Here is an 18,277-nt window from a genome sequence, read left to right as displayed (position 1 = left end):
TGCTCAAGAAGGGTTTTGACAGTTAATTCATTATGCAGTCTGGATGCAATATTGTATGAGTTACTCTGCTGCTTTTTACTCAAATAGTTCAATTATTACGTCAAAGTTTGAGGCAAAGAGGACACGAAGTTTCAGTGCATTAACTTGAAAAGTTAACATTTCTCCTGCAAGAGCAGGACACAGCTCAGAGTTAAGAGAACTGTAATGGAGAAAAGCAATCTCATTTTAATGACAGTTGTCTTAAGATTTAAAGGAAAAGCAGCAACGGGAGAAACTTTCTGAATTAAGAAGTCATTCTTGATACTGCTGTACAGTTATGGAATTCATTCGAAGCAGAAAGAAAAGTTAATGGTCCCCAAAGCTTTATTAGAGTATTTGAAATCAGATTTTATTTAAAGCCTATCAGTGTCGTCAACATTTTAATTACATTGAATTCTAACCATTAAACAACTAAACAGTATATAAAGTTATTTCTAAAGAGACAAAAAGAAGATCTGAACTAGGAGCTGAGGAAACAAGATGCAGCTGAACTTTAATCCTACGTAATCTCTTTAGAATCAGAAACGAGAGCACAGCGAGACGTGCCGAGGAAATCAAAACAATTCATTTAAAAAAAATGATCCCAGAACCAAGGAGGAGACAGAAGCAGGAGGGAAGTTTCAGTACCAGAAAGATTCAAACAGAAGCTTAACTGATGGTGATAAGCAGCATGGAGATGGAGATAATCCATCCACAGATTATCAATAAATCACATTAAACATTCAGGATTTGAAGTGAACTCAAACTTGATTATGTGTCAAAGTTTGAACGGTTGAGTAACAGAGTCACACAGAGATGTGACTAATTAAAAAACAAACTTTAAACTAACAAACTGAACTGTGAACAATCAAACATCTACAAGAGATCGCGCGTGTGTGTGTGTGTATACAGTGTTGTTAACAGCAGCAGATTTCAGACACATCCTTACACATCCTGGGCACCAGCAGTATCTGGAAAGGAGAGAGAGAGAGAAAAAAAAAAAAGAAGAGTTCACTTCAGTAAAGCTGAGCTGTTTCTGTAGAGGAAATAACCGCTCGGGCTCGCGTGGCCGGATTCCAGCTAACAACACACACTTTGCGGGACATTTGGCAGCAGCACAAACCAAACCGTAATCTTAACTGACAGGGATTGTTCTCCGTACCTGGTTCCTTCAGAGCCTGAGCGTTTCCCACAAGCCCCGTCAGCAGCTCCGTGTTGCCGTTGAGGATCTCTACAGACAGGTTGTTATTCTGCTGCTCCTCCACAATTCGCTTCTGAAGCTCCTCCTGGAGGAACAACACAAACACACAGCATGTCATTACACACACACACTCTTTCCCTCTCTGGCTGTGTATAAAGAGAGCGGTGCACACCTCACACATGACTGTGAGCTGGAGAGGCAGATCTTCCACTTTGACGAAGTCGTCTTCGTCAGACTTCTGGCTGGTGTTTCCTGATCCCACCTCCTGCATCGGGAGCGAGCACATGGACATGGAAGGGTTCTGACATGACTCCAGACACCACAGGTTCAGGTTTACATAAAAATGATGGAAATATGTGAAGGTCAGCCGTCTCTGTGGATACTGAGAGAGCACAAACGCAAGCTGAGCCACCAGGGCGGGAGAGAAACCCGTCAACCCCAAGAAGTCAGGATGTTCGGATCGCGCAGGATTCTCCCTCCTGAGGCAAGGCAGACTGAAACGTGCACACATGCACGCCACTTTTACTTTCAACGTGTGGGTGGCTGCCAAAATAAAAGCCTTCTTATTCCTTGTTTCTATCCTTTTGGATTGTTTCAGGATGATTCCTTGAACTGATTTCTAAAGGACAATATCTGTGAAACAATCTGGCCAGAAGCAGCCCAGTGTGACTTCGCAATGTTTTAACATGACTGATAACACCATAAACTCAACTTTTTTCAATAATACTAACATCTAATCCAACTTCGTAATGAGACTGTTTTTTTTTTTGTGATTAAAAATCACACATCACAGCATACATAACACATAGAACCTAACATAAATAATATATTACGAAAACTGCCCACAGAAACTTTAGGTTGTTCTGATTTTTCAGGAGTTCATTAATCTTTCACAGCATACTCGTACTTCTTTGCTTGTTTTTTTAACTAACAGACCTGAGATCCCACGGGGATGTGTGTTTTAAACTCTGACACATTGTCAGGATTAAATAAACGCCGAGTGCGTTCACACCGTGACTCACATCAGCGCTGATCATGACGGGAGAGTCGGTGTCTGGGCTGCTGGAGGCTCGGGGCTCTTTGGAAGCATCCTGATCAGGGGAGACGGAGGCTGCTGCTGCTGCCTCCACTGTACTCTCCTCCTCCTCCTTTTCTTTTTCTTCCTCCCTCTCAAGGCTCCGGTGCTCCACACTGGTGTTTTCCTGGTTCACTCTCCTGACCAGTTTGCTGCCTCCTGTGTGATGAAGAAAAAAAACCGTTTTGATCAAACATCACGATTCAGTAAGTTGGCGAATAGGTTTGGGTTGGTGGCCTCACCGCCGGCACTCTCGGAGTTCTTCGGCTCGGCGTTGATCTCCTGGGCTCCGGCGGCGGCTGCTGCCTGTGGCAGGGCAGGAGAACCGAACGTCAAAACAAAGTCAGGTAGTATCAGTTACAGCTGCAGCTTGGAAAAACAGATCAGGGACCTCCTGCTCTCTCTGTCCGTCAGCAGAAGCTTGCAGTGACGTTTGGACGTCTACCGGTCCGGCTTCAAACTCCTCCATCTCCTCCTCGTCGTTCTCATCCTCGCCACTGCCGTAGTTCGTCAGCGCCTGCGTCTCGGCTTTAGAGAGACCTGGAAATGAAGAAAACGCAGATGTTTAACACAGGAGAGGTAACAGGAAACCACTGGAAGAGTTCAAAACGTACTGATGGACAGAGGGGCGTCCCGTCTTTCTCCAGCCTCGTCTTCAGCCTCCGAGGCTTCGCTGCTCTTGTTGTTGTTCTTCTCGGTCTGCAGGTAAAGCTCCTGGACAGTGGGGCCGCCCACCCGCTCGGCTTCATCGCGGTCCTGAGACGTGGAAAAACAGACTTGTTCAGAGGTCACAACACTATGAGGCGTCTCCAAAGTTCAACAACAGTTTAGACCCAGCTGTTCAGTTATATTGATCAAAGCTGCTTCTGGTTTCACTCATGAACTTATGCTGCACCATTTCCTTATTCTTGTATTGCACTCTTTGTTATATTGAGTATTCTTTAACAGTTTAGTAATGTTCATTAGCTAAATGATGCTTTTACAATTTTATCTGTCCTTAATTTAGATTTTAATTTTCTCTGCATTTGTCGTCGTTGCTGAAATCTGTTGTACAAATAAAACTGCCTGATGATGAACTGGGATGAATCGTATCGTCACTAAATAAACTGAAGTACCTTGTCTTCGTCAGTGTAGACTGAAGAACTTGATTTATCACCATAAACTGCCTTTTCCTGAACATATGAATAAATGACAGGCGAGACAATGAAGTCAGAAGGTGAAGCAGTTTGGATGGAAAAAGTCCAAATGTGATCAATGTCATACAAGAAGAGAAGAAGTTTTTTTTTTTCTTTTTAATAAGAAAAAAACCCACTAACCTTCACACTGAGTTTAGCTTTGCTGGACTGTTCCGCCAGCCTCTTATTTTTGTGTTTAGCTGCCAAAGCAATGCTGCTGTTGTTGTCCAAATCCTGCATGAGCCTGAAGAAGGCCAGCTCGTTGAACAGTATCTCTGAAATCTCCACCAGAAGGTCCTCCCCGCAGTCCTTCAGCGTGCGGCCCACAAATTTACTGAGCGAGTCCTGCGTGGGGAGGAAAAAAAAAAAAGAAGAGCATTAGGCGTCAATTGGACTGTTTCCATTTCATCCGCCAGCTTTGGAAGAACGGGGTCAAACCTGCAGAATGCCTCCCAGCTGCCTGTGGAAAAAGCGCACAAACTCTTTGCTCTCGTCGTTTTGCTGGGTCAGAGTGAGGACCATGCGCCGCACAGACGTCAGCAGCTGGAGGGAACACACCTCGTCCATGTTCTCCTGATGACGGAATAAGATAACGGAGTTAAACTCTCCATCAAAGTCGTAATCTACATGTCTCAAAGTGTTGATCTTTCATTGGAAATAAGCAAATAAATACAGGAAATATCGCTTTTGTCAACATTTCCACTCAAACTTCTTCACGGTTTTCGCACCTTCAGGAAGGGAATGACCTCCGTCATGATGGCTTTGATCTGGCGGTCCAGCTGCTGCGTGTCGATCTGAGGACAGTGAGCGTCACCTGCTGTTGCTCCTGCTGAGACGCACAGAAATACTGCCACTTCAAACAGAAATCCAGTCATTAAGTCAAACTGCTGCCGGAGACAATCGAGCCTGTGGTGCTGCAAGTCCGTGCGCTTGTTACACACGAGTAGGAGCGTGTAAATGTGTACCTTCCACTGGTTCAGCAAAGTTAGCAGAAGGATGCCGAGCGCGTGAGACTTCAGAGCTGCTTGCGCCCGCAGAGCTGGCATTGCAGGGGTTAAACTCAGCCTTGAGCTTCATGCGCTCATATTCCCTAATCCTGGCCAGAGCTTTGTCTAAATGAATCACCGTGTTGCCTGTCAGAGCAGCGGAGAGAGAGAAAAAAAAAAGAGCCAGGAGAGACAAAAAAGAGAGGCATGAAAAGTTCAAATTCACTGAAGCAAGAGGGAGAAGACAGAAGGGCGTAATGGATATTAATGCAGCTGCAGCCAGGCTTTTACACCACAGGATCAGACTAAATGTGCCAGCCTTTTTTAATGGATTATACCCAGCCGGCCCAAATCTGAGAATCTAGTGCAGCGTCCTTTACTGTGGCCTAATCGTGCGCGCAAGCAGGTTGGTTCACCAAAGAAGCAGGAAGAGGACCCAAATTAGCATTTAAGCAAAGCATCTCACTACGGCTGTGAGGGAAAACGCAAAGATTCAGCTCCCCGTTCCCAAAAACCAGTTTGTTGGTGATTGCGGCAGCCTACCCAGGTCATCGTTGGCAAAAGGCTCCAAGTTGGAGGAGGTGGACATGGTGCTGCCGTTTTCCACAGATTCAGCATCGTCTCTCTTCTTCATCAGGTCCTGTGTGAACCTCAGGTTCTTCTCCACCACCTCCTGAAAGAGACGAGCGACCGGCTTTGAGGACGAGGAAAAAAAAAAAACAAAAAACCTGAAATACACCAGGAAGTAACACATTCACGTCTTATAATTCGGGATTCCTTTGCAATTCTCCAAACAAAACCAGACGTTTCGCCCATCATCCTGGAACAAAGGCAATTATTCAGAGAGACAAAAGGTTTGGTGCCCAATTAGCACAACCCCAGGAACCCCGGAGCAGAACAAAGAACACATGTCTGATTTGGCAAAGGAGACATGTGAAGATGAGGGTCATTTATTATTTTTTTTTAAACCGGAGAGACTTCTAAAGCCTTCCTGTCAAGTTAAATTCAAAGACAATAAAGATGGGGGGAGGGAAAATTACAATCAGAAAATAAAAAGAGACATGGAAGGATGAAAAGAGGCACGGCAGGGAGGGATGAAAGGAGACGAGCCTGAGAGAGAAACTAATGAAAGATGTATTGAAATGTAGAAAAGGAAGCACATAAAAAAAAAAGCGTAGGGGAAGGATGACAGAGGGGATTGAGACAAAGACTTCAGAACAGAGAAAAGCCTCAACAGGGAAACCAAAGTGACTCACAAAACAGGAATGGGGGGGAAAAAAAAGAGAACAGAAAACTGTGAAAACGACACGCTGGTTGGCAATAATGTGTCTCTTACTGCATCACTGGTGGTCAGGCTCTCGCTGGGTGTCAGTTCAGACTGAGAGCCGGCCGTCCACACCACCGGGCCCAGGCGGGGCAGCTGGTCTTCAGCCGCGCTCTTCTCCGCCAGGTGCCGGGTTACGATGTCCTGGGAGAAGAAACGCAAGGCAGAGAGGAAATCTGTCTCTCTGTCGCACCTCAGGACGCAGTCAGATGATCAGACGTGTGATTCTGATTTCAGCATCACAAGGCGCCACGCAGCTTCCGTTACGCCACAAAGACACTAATATTACAGCTAAAGGCCGATTCAAAAACCCATTTTCTCGTAAAGACTCGTGAACTCTGCTGGAAAAAAGTGTTTTTTCACCTGGAAAAACTGGGATATTGTGAAATGATTGCTCAGATTGTGTGACTCCTTTGATCTTCCCTGATAAAAATATCATCAAAGTATTCTGGCCTTTTCTTTTTCTTTTACAGAGCTTTATATTATTGCCATTTAAAGAGAAAGCATTGTCTGACAGAAGGGTAGCGAAATGAAAATATTCCCTGTATAGCTGAAACTAAACCATCCATCCATCCATCCATCCATCCATCCATTTTCTACCGCTTATCCGGGACCGGGTCGCGGGGGCAGCAGTCTCAGCAGGGATGCCCAGACTTCCCTGTCCCCAGACACTTCCTCCAGCTCCTCTGGGAGGATCCCGAGGCGTTCCCAGGCCAGCCGAGAGACATAGTCTCTCCAGCGTGTCCTGGGTCTTCCCCGGGGTCTCCTCCCAGTGGGACATGCCCGGAACACCTCCCTAGGGAGGCGTCCAGGAGGCATCCTAAACAGATGTCCGAGCCACCTCAGCTGGTTCCTCTCGATGTGGAGGAGTAGCGGCTCTACTCCGAGCTTCTCCCTGGTGACTGAGCTCCTCACCCTATCTCTAAGGGAGCGCCCAGCCACCCTACGAAGGAAGCTCATTTCGGCCGCTTGTATCCGGGATCTTGTCCTTTCGGTCATGACCCAAAGCTCATGACCATAGGTGAGGGTGGGAACGTAGATTGACCGGTAAATCGAGAGCTTCGCCTTTCGGCTCAGCTCCTTCTTCACCACGACGGACCGATACAACGACCGCATCACTGCAGCCGCTGCACCGATCCGCCTGTCAATCTCACGCTCCATCCGTCCCCCACTCGTGAACAAGACCCCAAGATACTTGAACTCCTCCACTTGGACTAGGGTCTCTCCACCAACCTGGAGGGGGCAAGCCACCTTCCTCCGGTCGAGGACCATGGCCTCGGATTTGGAGGTGCTAATCCTCATCCCTGCCGCTTCACACTCGGCTGCGAACCGCCCCAGTGCATGCTGTAGGTCCGGGTTCGATGAAGCCAACAGGACAACATCATCTGCAAAAAGCAGAGATGAAATCCTGTGGTTCCCGAACCGGACCCCCTCCGGCCCCTGGCTGCACCTAGAAATTCTGTCCATGAAGATTATGAACAGAACCGGTGACAAAGGGCAGCCCTGCCGGAGTCCAACATGCACCGGGAACAGGTCCGACTTACTGCCGGCAATGCGGACCAGACTCCTACTCCGGTCATACAAAGACCGGACGGCCCTTAACAAGGGGCCCCGGACTCCGTATTCCCGGAGCACCCCCCACAAGACACCACGAGGGACACGGTCGAATGCCTTCTCCAAATCCACAAAACACATGTGGACTGGTTGGGCAAACTCCCACGAACCCTCGAGCACCCTATGGAGGGTATAGAGCTGGTCCACTGTTCCACGGCCAGGACTGAAACTAAACCTTTCATTGCCATTTCGAACTGATCTTTCTTTTTTCTCACCATGCAGCTCTAAAAATAGAGCAGAAATATAGAAACCATTTCTGGGAAAAAAAAAAAAATACCTGTAGTAATAAAGTCATCTTAGTTATAGTTTGATATTTATAATGAAAACAATGCAGTGGCTTGGGGAATTTAGTTTATGGATTGGAAGAATTGGTGTTAGTGAGCCGCAGGCCGTCTGCTGCCTTCATCTGCTCTGGAACTTCTATGAAACACACTTCATATACTCTTTAGTGGGAGATAAGAGAGTAAGTCCACAAATCAAACTGACTAATCTCCAATCCTGCGCTGCACAACCGGCCCTCATATCTTACTCAAACAAGAGGCTCTCAGCCTACCTGGAGTGAATACAGCGCCCTCTGGCGTAAGTAGTCTGTATTGAGCAGCTGCAGCTCATGGAAGAGCTCGATGAGGAAGTGGGGTCTGGACTCATTCTGGGAGATCAGGGTCGCCACTTCAGAGTAAATGGTCTCCCTCAGCGCTTCGAACAGCGAGAAGTCACTGCTGGCGTCTGCAATTCAAAAAATGCCAGTATTAGATCGTCACGGTCGTGAGTGAGAATCATACACAGAATAAAAGCCACTGCATTCAAAAACACTCAGCCCACAAACATATCTGGAAGTTTTGGTTAGGCTATGCAGAAAAAAAAACCCAAAAAAGCCCATGCATAAGGAGGTTAGGACATAACAATGAAATGATGCTAAGATTTCCACGGTGGATTTACCTGGTGCTTCTGTGCATGCAATTCTGTTAGAGAGGAAGGGTGTTCTCCAAGCATAGGCTGTGAGTAGGATAAATTAAAAGTAATAACAACAAAGTAAATTAAACCTAAATTAAAAATAAGTGAATCATCCAATGAGCAAGATGTTGTAAATACTTAGAAATAAATAGAGTTGATGGAAACAAAATGGCTGATGGAGAGAGTAAGATGAATTCACAGAAGAAAAAGACAATGAGCAGAACAGAAGGGAAAAAGGAGGAGCGCGGACAGTTTGAGCCGTACCAGAGGAGAGGTCGTTCCTTTTGTTCCCGAGCTTAGTCTTGCTGTCCAGCTTTTCTTGAGTGAGTTTGTCCAGCAGACTCTGGTTCTGATCCTTGTGGTGAGACGGCGCTGCCCTCTCCTGGACGAAGCCTGCAGTGCTGCTGGCGCTGTCACTCTCCTGACCTGAGGAAAGTCACCAAAACGAAAATGAGCTGAACTGTAATAATCGTTCTCTCACGATCGGCTTCCTTTTAATACCTTCACTGTTCTTGCCGTGTCCTCGGTTCCTCCTTCGGCGGCTCTTGGGAGTCTTGCTTCTGGAGGCCAGGTTGGCCTGAGCGGAGGCCTTGCGCCCGGCTTTGAAGGTCTTTGTGATCGTGGTGGGATCGACAGGATCGGGCATGCTGCTTAAGCTTTCCTGCGATGCCTTGTCAAAGTCCTGATGTCTAGAGAGGCGGTTGGCAAAAATGGGGGAGGAGAACGGAGACTCCTGCGGCTCCGTTTTAGACGGGTGATGGCGGACGGTATTATTGGTGTGGGAGGTATTCAGCCAACCGGCAGGTCTGAAAGAATCACACAACAGAACGAAAGAATTACAGCCCAGTGTTCTGCAGGTCAAAGCGAAGGGAAACTGCCGGACATACCTTCTCTCTGTGGTTGTGTTCAGAGGGGAGCGCTGCAGTGGAGGAGGAAAACTCATGTACTCTGATTTCACTGAAGTGTTGGGGTCGAACTGCTGCTTGTGATGCTCCGGAGTCGTCTGACCCACTGCACCTTGGGAAAGCCCACCCGGAGCAGCAGGGAACAGTGGGTGCAGGTTAAAACCTTCGCACCAAGGAAAAAAGAAAAAAAACTTTGTGAAATGATGTCTTTCCTACATATTATCCTGCCTTTATCACACAACACTGTAAATATGATTTGAAAAGAAGAGTGAGTAAATATGCGTGTCGTACTTGGAGGGAATGGGGATAAGGCAGAAGCTGACATGTTGTTGTTGGCTGAGGGAAGAAGCGTTGAGGAGAAGGGGAGGTAGGCACTCGGCGAGGCTGAGGGGTTCAGACTGTTCTCTCGGGGTGAGCTCTTCTTCTGTGTTTGCCAACCGGCTGCTGAGGAGGAGGACGGCGGCTGCTGCTGCTGCTGCTGGCGAAGAAGGTCGTTCAGGACCTGTTTTAATCTGTGTGGAAAACAGAAGGATCACAGAAAATGTTTCAAAAGAACATATTTGTTAATCTAAAGAAAGTGAAGTGCACTTATTAAGGCTGCTGCTTTCACCTCTGCACGTTGTTCTGCTGCCAGGCCAGTTGGGTGTAGCACTGGTTGAGCTGGTGCATGACCAGGTGGACTTGTGGTGAGGACAGGTTGTTGGGTAAAACACTGTATTGGCCCGTTAGCAGAGTCTGCAGCATGTATGACAGCGACTGTGGACGAGGGAAAGTGACAAAAAAACCCAGTGATTTTAACACCTGGTAGCCAAACCAAAGCCAAAATAACAACACCTGTGTGTGTTTTGCAGAGCGCTGACCTGCTGATCCTGCATCAGCGTCTGACACATGTTGGTGCTGAAGTCCAGCTGTCTCTGGAGATGGCCGACCTGTTCCTGCCAGTTGCTTGAACCCTCAGCAAAGGAAAGCTCAGAGGCCCAGCGCAGGTTCTCCTGGCGCCGCGTGGCTCTGTGCTGGCTGGACGGCTGCTGCTTGGCCTTCGTCTTGTTGTGAAGATGCTCGGTGCGCTCACCTGAGAAGGCTGCTGGGGGCTTCAGATTACTGCAGGCACAGAAACACCCGAAGCGAACGGCGTTAAAGGAAGAACATATACCAACTGGTCATGTTTTATTCTTCTGGAAATGTGATCTGACCTTCCTTGATTCTTCCTGTTGCTGTAAGAGCACTGGTTCCTGTTTGGCGAGAAGCCGTGGGCGCCGTCATCAGAGCTGCTCTCTGTACATTCTTCCTGCTCCTCTTCGTCCTCTGCACAAATCTCTGAGCGATACTCGTCCTCATCATCGTCCTCATCATCATCATCGCCGTCATTATGGTGGTGTGGAATAGATCCCCAGGTGGCCATGGTTCTAGTAGAGAATTGAAACATCGTGAATTTAGAAAGGTCACAGAGACACTCAGATTTTTATAGCGGTGGTTATTCACCCGTAAGATGCCATTTAACTGAAAAGATAAGCAAAACAGACCTGGATGAGACAGTTTGTGAGGGTGTAGCCAGGTCCTCTTGGTCTTCCATCCTGCAGGGAAAGTCATCCAGACCACTGCGCCGCTGGTGCTCGGCCATCAGGGACTCCAAATGCTTCCTGCGCTGCCGAAGTTCTTCTCTCAGTATCTGATGGCGACGCATTTCTGACCAGAGCTGCTGGCGACACAAGGAAGAGAAAGAGAACTCCTTTAGTCAATCCGACCGATTGAAAAGGCAGCCGGAGTGAAGTCCGGGTGTTTTCGGCGTATCGTCACACGGACCTCATTGTCAGTGACGGCAGATGTAGCTGCTTCTGCAGCTGTGGCTTTCAGCGCGGTTGAGTTGGATTTCGGTCCCGAGGACGGAGGAGGCTGAACAGGGGCAGGAGTGGAGGCTGCAAACGGAACCTTCCTCAGCAACCCCTCCTGACTCGCCGAGCTGGACACCGACGACTGCAAAGGACACAAGCTTCAATTATTCTTTAAGAATATAAACTCTACTGGTAAAGGACTGTAGATTGTTGTATGTATTACGTTTATACATTTGCTGCCATGTACAAAACATATTTTCTGTCTGGTTCTCTAGGAATGTGGCACCATTTAGAAAGGTGCTAGTTAACATTTACTGTCACAATGCACTGTTTCAACAAAGACAATCCAGTAAACACAACTTCCTATAGTTTGTATGTGTGACTGTGTGAAGCAGGTACCTGAAGGTCGGGGCAAGCCCACTGCAGGTCCTGGATCTTGCCTTGGATTTCTATGAGCCTTTGGCGCTCCTCGTGGAGCAGCTTCAACTCCTGCTTCTGCTGACAAAGCTTCTCAAATAATTTCTCCCTGTCAGATTGATAAAATATCAGTAATTATGAGAGGTTCAAAGAACCAAGACAGAATTGTTGTAAACAATAATAATAAAACCACCACATTGGAATCAATTTCTCAGTCATACAGATTATTAAAACAAAGAATGGGAAAGCAATTTCATCCCGGTTGGATCATTCATACGACACAAGGAAAGAGCAGGACAGGCTTTGTTTTTTTTTATACTGTACTTGGCCTTGACGGAGAGGGTGAGGTCGCCGGGACACTGTTTGCATGCTGCCCCTTGTACAGGCACTCTGGTGTTGTTTGGCTGTTGGTGTAAAGCTTCATCCTCATTGGCTGTTGTTCCATCAGTGTCATCACTCTGGACACAGACACAATATTTCATATCAACATTGTTTTTAATGAGATGTTCTTGATACAAAGCATCAAACATTGTAGGACTTTAACAGTCTAAACTGCATTCATTAAGGAGTTTCTCAAAAATTCAGCTTGAAACTTAAATCAACCAGACTCATCTTTTTTTATTCAACCCACCTGAACCATGGCGACCAGCTCCTGCAGCTGCCGCAGTTTCTGCTTGGCCGTTTGGCGGTGGATCTTCTGAGCCAGCGCTGCGTCATTCCCCAGGCTGCTCCTCCGGCTGGACTCGGACGCCTCGCTGTCTGGAGCCGCAGCCTGCGCCCCTTCATCGTTATCCAGACCGTCGTCCTCCTCGTCGTCCTCGTGCTTCCCCTCATTACGGGGGACGTCTCGGTTGTACTGACACTCTAAACCAGGAAAGAGGTGGAAAAAGACCACTTTAATTAAAAATGTGTGATGCTTTACATTTATTTTTAGCCATTTGAGAGTCGGTCTGACCTATGGCTGAGGGGATGTTGAGGCTGCGGAGGTTGGCGGCGGACCGATTGTTGATCTCACACTCCGTGTTGAGCCGGCCGTCCCGGTTGTTAGTGCTGCTGCTCCTGAGGCCGCGGCCGTTGGTCAGACTGTTCAAGTCAGACCAGTTCCCGCCGCGCTGTGGGTTTCTGAAAAGACCGGGTGATATGAGCAGTGGATCTAAATCAAACACAAACTAAAAGTCATTACAGTAGTTTTGCATTCCTTCATATAATTGCACGTAAATGTAGTGTAACACACACCTGAGGTTCGTCACAGGCTGGCGGCTCTCCTGCTCAGAGTCAAACATGGCCTCAAACATCGAACCATCCTCGGTCTCCTCTTCCTCCTCATCGTCATCCTCTTTCACGTTCTCATTGACGGCATCCACCATCATGTCAGAGGTCTGTTCGTAGTACTGAACCAGTTCCCGCAGCTCATTGAGACGCTTGTGCACCTCCTTCAGTTTTCTGTAGGAATATGAAACAGACTTCCAGTAAGGGACCATTTGAAGTCACCGACAGAAAAACACCATTTTAACGGAGATTTGGTATCTCCATCGAGTGTTGCTACCGCATCTCAACATTTTGAATTGCTGATGTCGGACTCAGCAGTTTAACTTCTTCGGGTTGTGTGTGTGTGTGGTTTTATGTGTACCTGAGTTTGTCTGCAGAATGAGTGCCTTCCTGTTGCTGTGTGAGCAATGGATGAAAGGAAGTCGAAGCTGAGGCGCCGTTAGAGCAAAACGTTGAGGGACAATCAGATGAGCCTCCGGCACTCAGACTGCACTGCACGGACAAGCCACGGCCTAGAGGAAGCAATGTGTCTTTTATCAACACTTTCCGAGTACGAAAGCCACAGAATGTTTGGGAAAAAAAAGTTTTGAAAATACCCTGACTGGAGTTATTATTGAGCGTCTGATCTCGGAGGGAATGCAGCTCCTGCAGGATTTTGTCCATGGTTTGCTTTTTGTCTTGGAGTTCTTGGAGCTTCGTGAGCTTGGCGGTGGCGGCTGCCGCTCCACCAGTGTCGAGACCGGTGTGTGGGCCAGAGGCGGAGTGGAGGAGAGGTCTGTGCTGAGGTGGACCCATAGCCTGAGAACCTCTTGTCCAGCACACCTCCCTGGAGAGAGAGAGACTCTCGGCCTGACGACGGTTATCTGGCACCGCTTTAGTCTGCAGGATTGATTTGAATAAAGATAAAAGAGCCTGTCAATTTAAAAGCAAGATTCAAAAAAGAGATGGGTTCTCCCTTCTGCAGGAAGATAAATGCTAAAGTCACTATCAGATCATTAAAGATCATTACTTGCTTCAACAAAACCTTAGAAGAAATAATACCAGCACTAATGTCTACAGTACCTGTGAGTCATGTAGCTGGTTGTGGAATCGCTGGATCAGTTCATTTAACTCATCATTCAGTTCTGATGTGATGCTCAGGCCAGAAACACTGCCCGTGGTTTCTGTAACAACTGAAGACGTAACCAAAAAATCGGTTGAGTGAAATACATCTCATTTATAATCATGTGCTGAATCAGGTGCTGAATATTTCGTTTGACTTTCTTTCCACAGCAGACAGCAATACGAGTCTCATTCATCACCGTCCGAGCAACAACAGATCAGCCTACGGCCGCCGTAAAGACCTCAATAATTGCTTAAGTGTACATCTCACCTGTGTCTTCGATCACAGCGAGCGCCTGTTCAGCACTGTGCTGCATGGCCATTAGTGCTTCCTGCCGGCCCTGCAGGGCTCGGAGCTGCTCCTGCTGCTCCAGCATCTTCTTCAGCAGTTCGTGCTGCTTGCGCAGATTCTCCAGTTCTTCCCTCTGGTCAGCACGCACAGCCTCTGGCCGAGCGCCCTACAAAATAAATAAAACACATGCATACCTTCACAAAGACCTCAGAAAACGATGCAAAAAATGCTGCACTGCTATGCAGGACACTGAGCTGAATGCATCCGAGGGCCGGACCTCAGTGTTAAGAGAAGTGCTCTCTGCCAGGGAACCCGAGCCGACCGCAGAGTCCAGGGTCCCCACGTCCTCCTCCTCATTCTCCCGTGCCTACAACAACATGAGAGGAAGAAGAAAATTACTCCAAAAGACAGAGGTAAAGGGTATGCCAAAACAAATTCAACATTAAAAGAGTTTTTTTTACAGAAAACTGTAAAATGGTGAAAAGAGTACTTCACAACAAAGACAGGCATCATGCTGTGTCCCAGTTTTAAAAATCACATGCAGCAGGAGAACTTCTGCCCAAGTGTTTCAGGCCATTGAGACAGTCGTTAAAAATATCTGAATGGCAGGTTGCCAAGATAGCACAAACAAGCTTTGTCTGACCTATGAAGGGATATTCTCACATGGTTACATATTTACTTGAAATTCGGTATCTTTGTCTGAGAGAAGTGCCCAAAAAAGTAAATCCACTTACAAGCATCTTCTGCAGGAAGCGTAAATAGGACGTTTCCTGCTCCTTGAGGTGTTCGATGAGATGAGAAAGGCGCTCCACGTTGGCTGGCACATCGTTCTTTTCCACCAGGTCATCCCGCATGGAGCTTGCCTTACTGATGTACTCCCGGATCTGCACCAGTTTGCTCACCACCTGAGACCACACAAAGAGAGCGGGACGGCGTACGGGTTTAATGAAGGCAAATACAGAGAATATAGAGAAAGATGTATCAAAAGGTGAGCGAGCGTCTGTAGCGACGGCTCAGACTGGGCTAAACAAGGGCAGGAAGGGGGTTGGGCACAAAACTCACTGGGCACCAGCGGTGGCATATTTATAAATTGTCCTAAATACAGCCTAGTTTCAGCTGCACTGGCTCTCCCTCACTTTTATCCTAGTTCTGGTTTCTCAGTAGTCTGGAGCAGAGACGCACAGATAGGTACATATGAACAAGTTCAAAAATGTGTTTTCTGAAGAAAAGTTGCAAAATATGATTGGTGTTCTGGAAACATACATCACTGGATAACAGTCTAATTTAACTCAAATAACAAATGGAGTTAATCCGTGTATTTAGGGAAGAGGAGTGTCATCATTACGTCAATCAGCCCAAAAAGAAAAAAAGATCCCCTTTGATCCACTTTGTGGGTCATTCTGTTGCTGTACAACACAACTCCTGCCTCCACACTATTTACAATACACTTCACTTTTTTCAAGAAGACAAAGCAGTGTTGAATAAGGAAGACGTCAGACTGGCCTCATTGACTTTTATGTGTTTGATGGTTGCAACATTATTTACAGTCAAAACACTTTGTGGTGCACAGCACACAGTTTGGTACCAGTATTTCAGCCTAACTCCGCCCAGAAGTAAAGACGACCCAACCGCCTGTCACGACACAACATTACCTGGCTGCTGTCTATTCTTGGCTCTCCTCTCCCACGTTCTCTGTGGACTGACGGCCCTCTCTCAGCGCCACCACGGCTGAGCCTCGACGGTTCCTTGGTTGGAATCAGAGGGGTTAGCACATCCCTGACTCCTGCGCTGTGCTTCTTAGCTTCCTTGGTGATAGCAGGGGTGGTCGGGGCAGAGGAGGAGGGAGGGAGCAGCTCCTTGCTCTTGTTAGTGTTCACATGTAGAGGTAGGAAGTTGTAGGGCTTCTTGTTCTCTGCTGCTAACTGTCGCTGGTTGTTGGCGGCCGTAACTCGTCCCTGGGAGTCACTGCCAATGCTCCTCTGTGTGACATAAGAAGATACGAGTTGAATAACCTGGAAATCAAAACTTGTCTCTGAGGTCTTGACATAAATATGTTATTAGCCTGCTACATAGTGTGTACAGAAAAGCATTTAAAATAAGTTTAAAATAAGTCTCTTTACCCACAGTTGAGTTGATCATGCGCTGCATTCCATTTCCATCAATCTTAGTAATGTTATAATACAAGGTTAACCAAACATCTCCGAATCAAACTATGAAAAATATTTTGCTTTCATTGGCTGTGACAGCATAGCAACCACATCTGAGGCAATGGGGACTGGTGTTTCACTACTAGTAAGTCACCCAAAAAAATTCTGAATCAAGGACAGCAACTTTTTTTACCTCATCCAGGTCTGTAAAATTAATTCTCTGACGAAGCTTGTCCAGCTCAGCCTGGTCTGGGACTGACATCTGGGTCATGTATTTGATTTGGGGGAAGGAATGAGGGGTGCGCGCTCTCCTGCGACCCGCCCCTGGGGTCGACTCTGGCGAAATGTCATTAGTCAGGCGGCTCTCCACCACTGCTGCCGACAGCTTCTTCCTGTTCTTCTCTGCTGACCTGTTGGCTTTCTTCTGCTGAACACCCCAATCCTGTTCACAAGCAAACAGACAGATTACAGACTCTCCATCTCAGCATCGATGACTTTTGACAGGTGAGATGCAAAACAGAGCAACGTGCACAAGTTTTCAGGAAACGTGCTGTATCCATTGGGGGAACAAGGGATCCAGTGTCCAAACTGTAGTTTATGTGAGGTCAGTTCTGGCCTCACCATGTTGTTGAGTCTGTCTTCCAGACTGCCGTTGGTTACGGTCCAGTTGTGCAGATCTTCTGCACAGTCATCGAAAGGAGCGCCTCCAGTAGCCATGTCTCCGTCTCTCAGCTCGCTGGAATTCACAACAAAAACACACTGATCACCACACAAACACCACACAGAGAAAGACAAGTCTATTTAGAAATAACACATTCAAAATAACCTTGAATCTACTGCTAAATCAACTCCATGAGAAGGTTATCTATCCTGGCGCATTTTAGAAAAATATTGGCTATCTATGATAAATAATTTCGTTTCAAATAACCTCGACTAACTTAGAAGGGTAATTAACGTCAAAAAAGCAGGAAAGCTTGATGAAACCACTGCAGCTGTCACGGCTAATATCACGACCAACGCAAAAAAACATTACTAAGTAAACTTCACCTCGTCTCGGTTCGACGCCAGACTGAAAGTGAAGCTATCTGCTTGGGGCTGCTTGTTAGCGTTAGCCGCTGGAGCGTATTGTGTTCGTGGCCCGCTCGGAGTCCCGGGGAAACGACAGGAGGCATTCCCTCCACTTGCTTACACTTTAGCGCTTTTTTGTGACGAGTTCCCGGAGAAACAGGGTATAATGTGACCTTCTCCTGGGGAACGTGCACCAACAACCACCGTACCCCGCCGGGTTATTTCGCACTGGCGTAAAAGCTCGCCAGAGTAGCTTGTTTGTTGGTAAACTTTGTTAGCAAAACATTTGTGCCCCAGTTTCGTCGAACAATCGCCATGGCAACAAGCTGTAACCCCGATCGGTCCCTGCTTACCCTGCTAGCAGTAATAACTTCTCATCATAAGATTTACTGAATATACGCCAGTAAAAGGGTCACGCATACTGATGCAGCTGGCTAATACGACTTAGCTCCCCCCCAGCTGCTCACAATGCTGCTAACTTTCAATGTCTCGGCAAAAGTTGAAAACAACGAGCACCCTGCATCGTGTTAGCCTAGCTAAACTTCCATCTCAGAATACGACCGGCTACTTGGTCAATCTAAGGACCAAGCACCGTGAACAACAACTTACGATTGTTTAGCTAAGTATAGGTGCTGCGCCTAAAATACTGGCTTTTAGTTATAATGGTAAACCTAGATAGCTGAGATAGCTAGCTTACGGTTTAAGAAAGAACGTTTATGTTACCGTTCAGAGCCAGGAACAGAAACGTGACGCCGTCGATTAGCGCCTAGTGCACTTCAATAAATATTTTATAAATCCTCGCTTCGTCTGGTAAAAGCCATTTGATCTGCATCGATATCTGATCGGTTCCCAAAACGGAGCATCTAATGGAAGTGGTCTTAGCCTGATCTAAATCCCGC

At 47.1% G+C, this 18,277-nt stretch overlaps 1 protein-coding gene across 8 annotated transcripts; it reads right to left on the bottom strand.

Moving 5' to 3' along the window:
• Window positions 1-351: 351 nt before the first annotated feature.
• Window positions 352-18,270, bottom strand: pcm1 (pericentriolar material 1). 8 transcript variants are annotated; one of them, XM_030093770.1, is made up of 40 exons: window positions 18,102-18,270; window positions 16,932-17,046; window positions 16,504-16,752; window positions 15,816-16,142; window positions 14,898-15,068; window positions 14,441-14,530; window positions 14,143-14,329; window positions 13,833-13,942; window positions 13,367-13,649; window positions 13,132-13,282; window positions 12,738-12,944; window positions 12,457-12,623; window positions 12,133-12,365; window positions 11,826-11,959; window positions 11,484-11,610; window positions 11,056-11,226; window positions 10,776-10,951; window positions 10,446-10,658; window positions 10,113-10,353; window positions 9,863-10,008; window positions 9,544-9,764; window positions 9,235-9,415; window positions 8,849-9,153; window positions 8,612-8,773; window positions 8,333-8,389; window positions 7,947-8,119; window positions 5,792-5,923; window positions 4,999-5,128; window positions 4,435-4,602; window positions 4,198-4,298; window positions 3,908-4,042; window positions 3,611-3,814; window positions 3,410-3,466; window positions 2,909-3,050; window positions 2,686-2,834; window positions 2,537-2,600; window positions 2,242-2,453; window positions 1,392-1,484; window positions 1,181-1,304; window positions 352-989 (listed from the first exon to the last, which is right to left on the bottom strand). In XM_030093770.1, exons 2-40 carry the CDS (start codon window positions 17,025-17,027, stop codon window positions 964-966), a joined length of 6,315 nt encoding a protein of 2,104 aa, XP_029949630.1. In that variant the 5' UTR covers window positions 17,028-17,046; window positions 18,102-18,270; the 3' UTR covers window positions 352-963. The 8 variants fall into 8 exon arrangements, with proteins under 8 accessions (XP_029949630.1, XP_029949632.1, XP_029949631.1 ...); XM_030093772.1 differs by having other exon boundaries at window positions 4,198-4,295; XM_030093771.1 differs by having other exon boundaries at window positions 10,776-10,948.
• Window positions 18,271-18,277: the final 7 nt, after the last annotated feature.

This window comes from Salarias fasciatus, chromosome 6 (genome assembly GCF_902148845.1).
Source record: "Salarias fasciatus chromosome 6, fSalaFa1.1, whole genome shotgun sequence".
NCBI classification, from domain to species: Eukaryota; Metazoa; Chordata; class Actinopteri; order Blenniiformes; family Blenniidae; genus Salarias; species Salarias fasciatus.
Note: the sequence above shows the minus strand (reverse complement) of the source record. Positions and strands in the feature narration are given on the sequence as shown.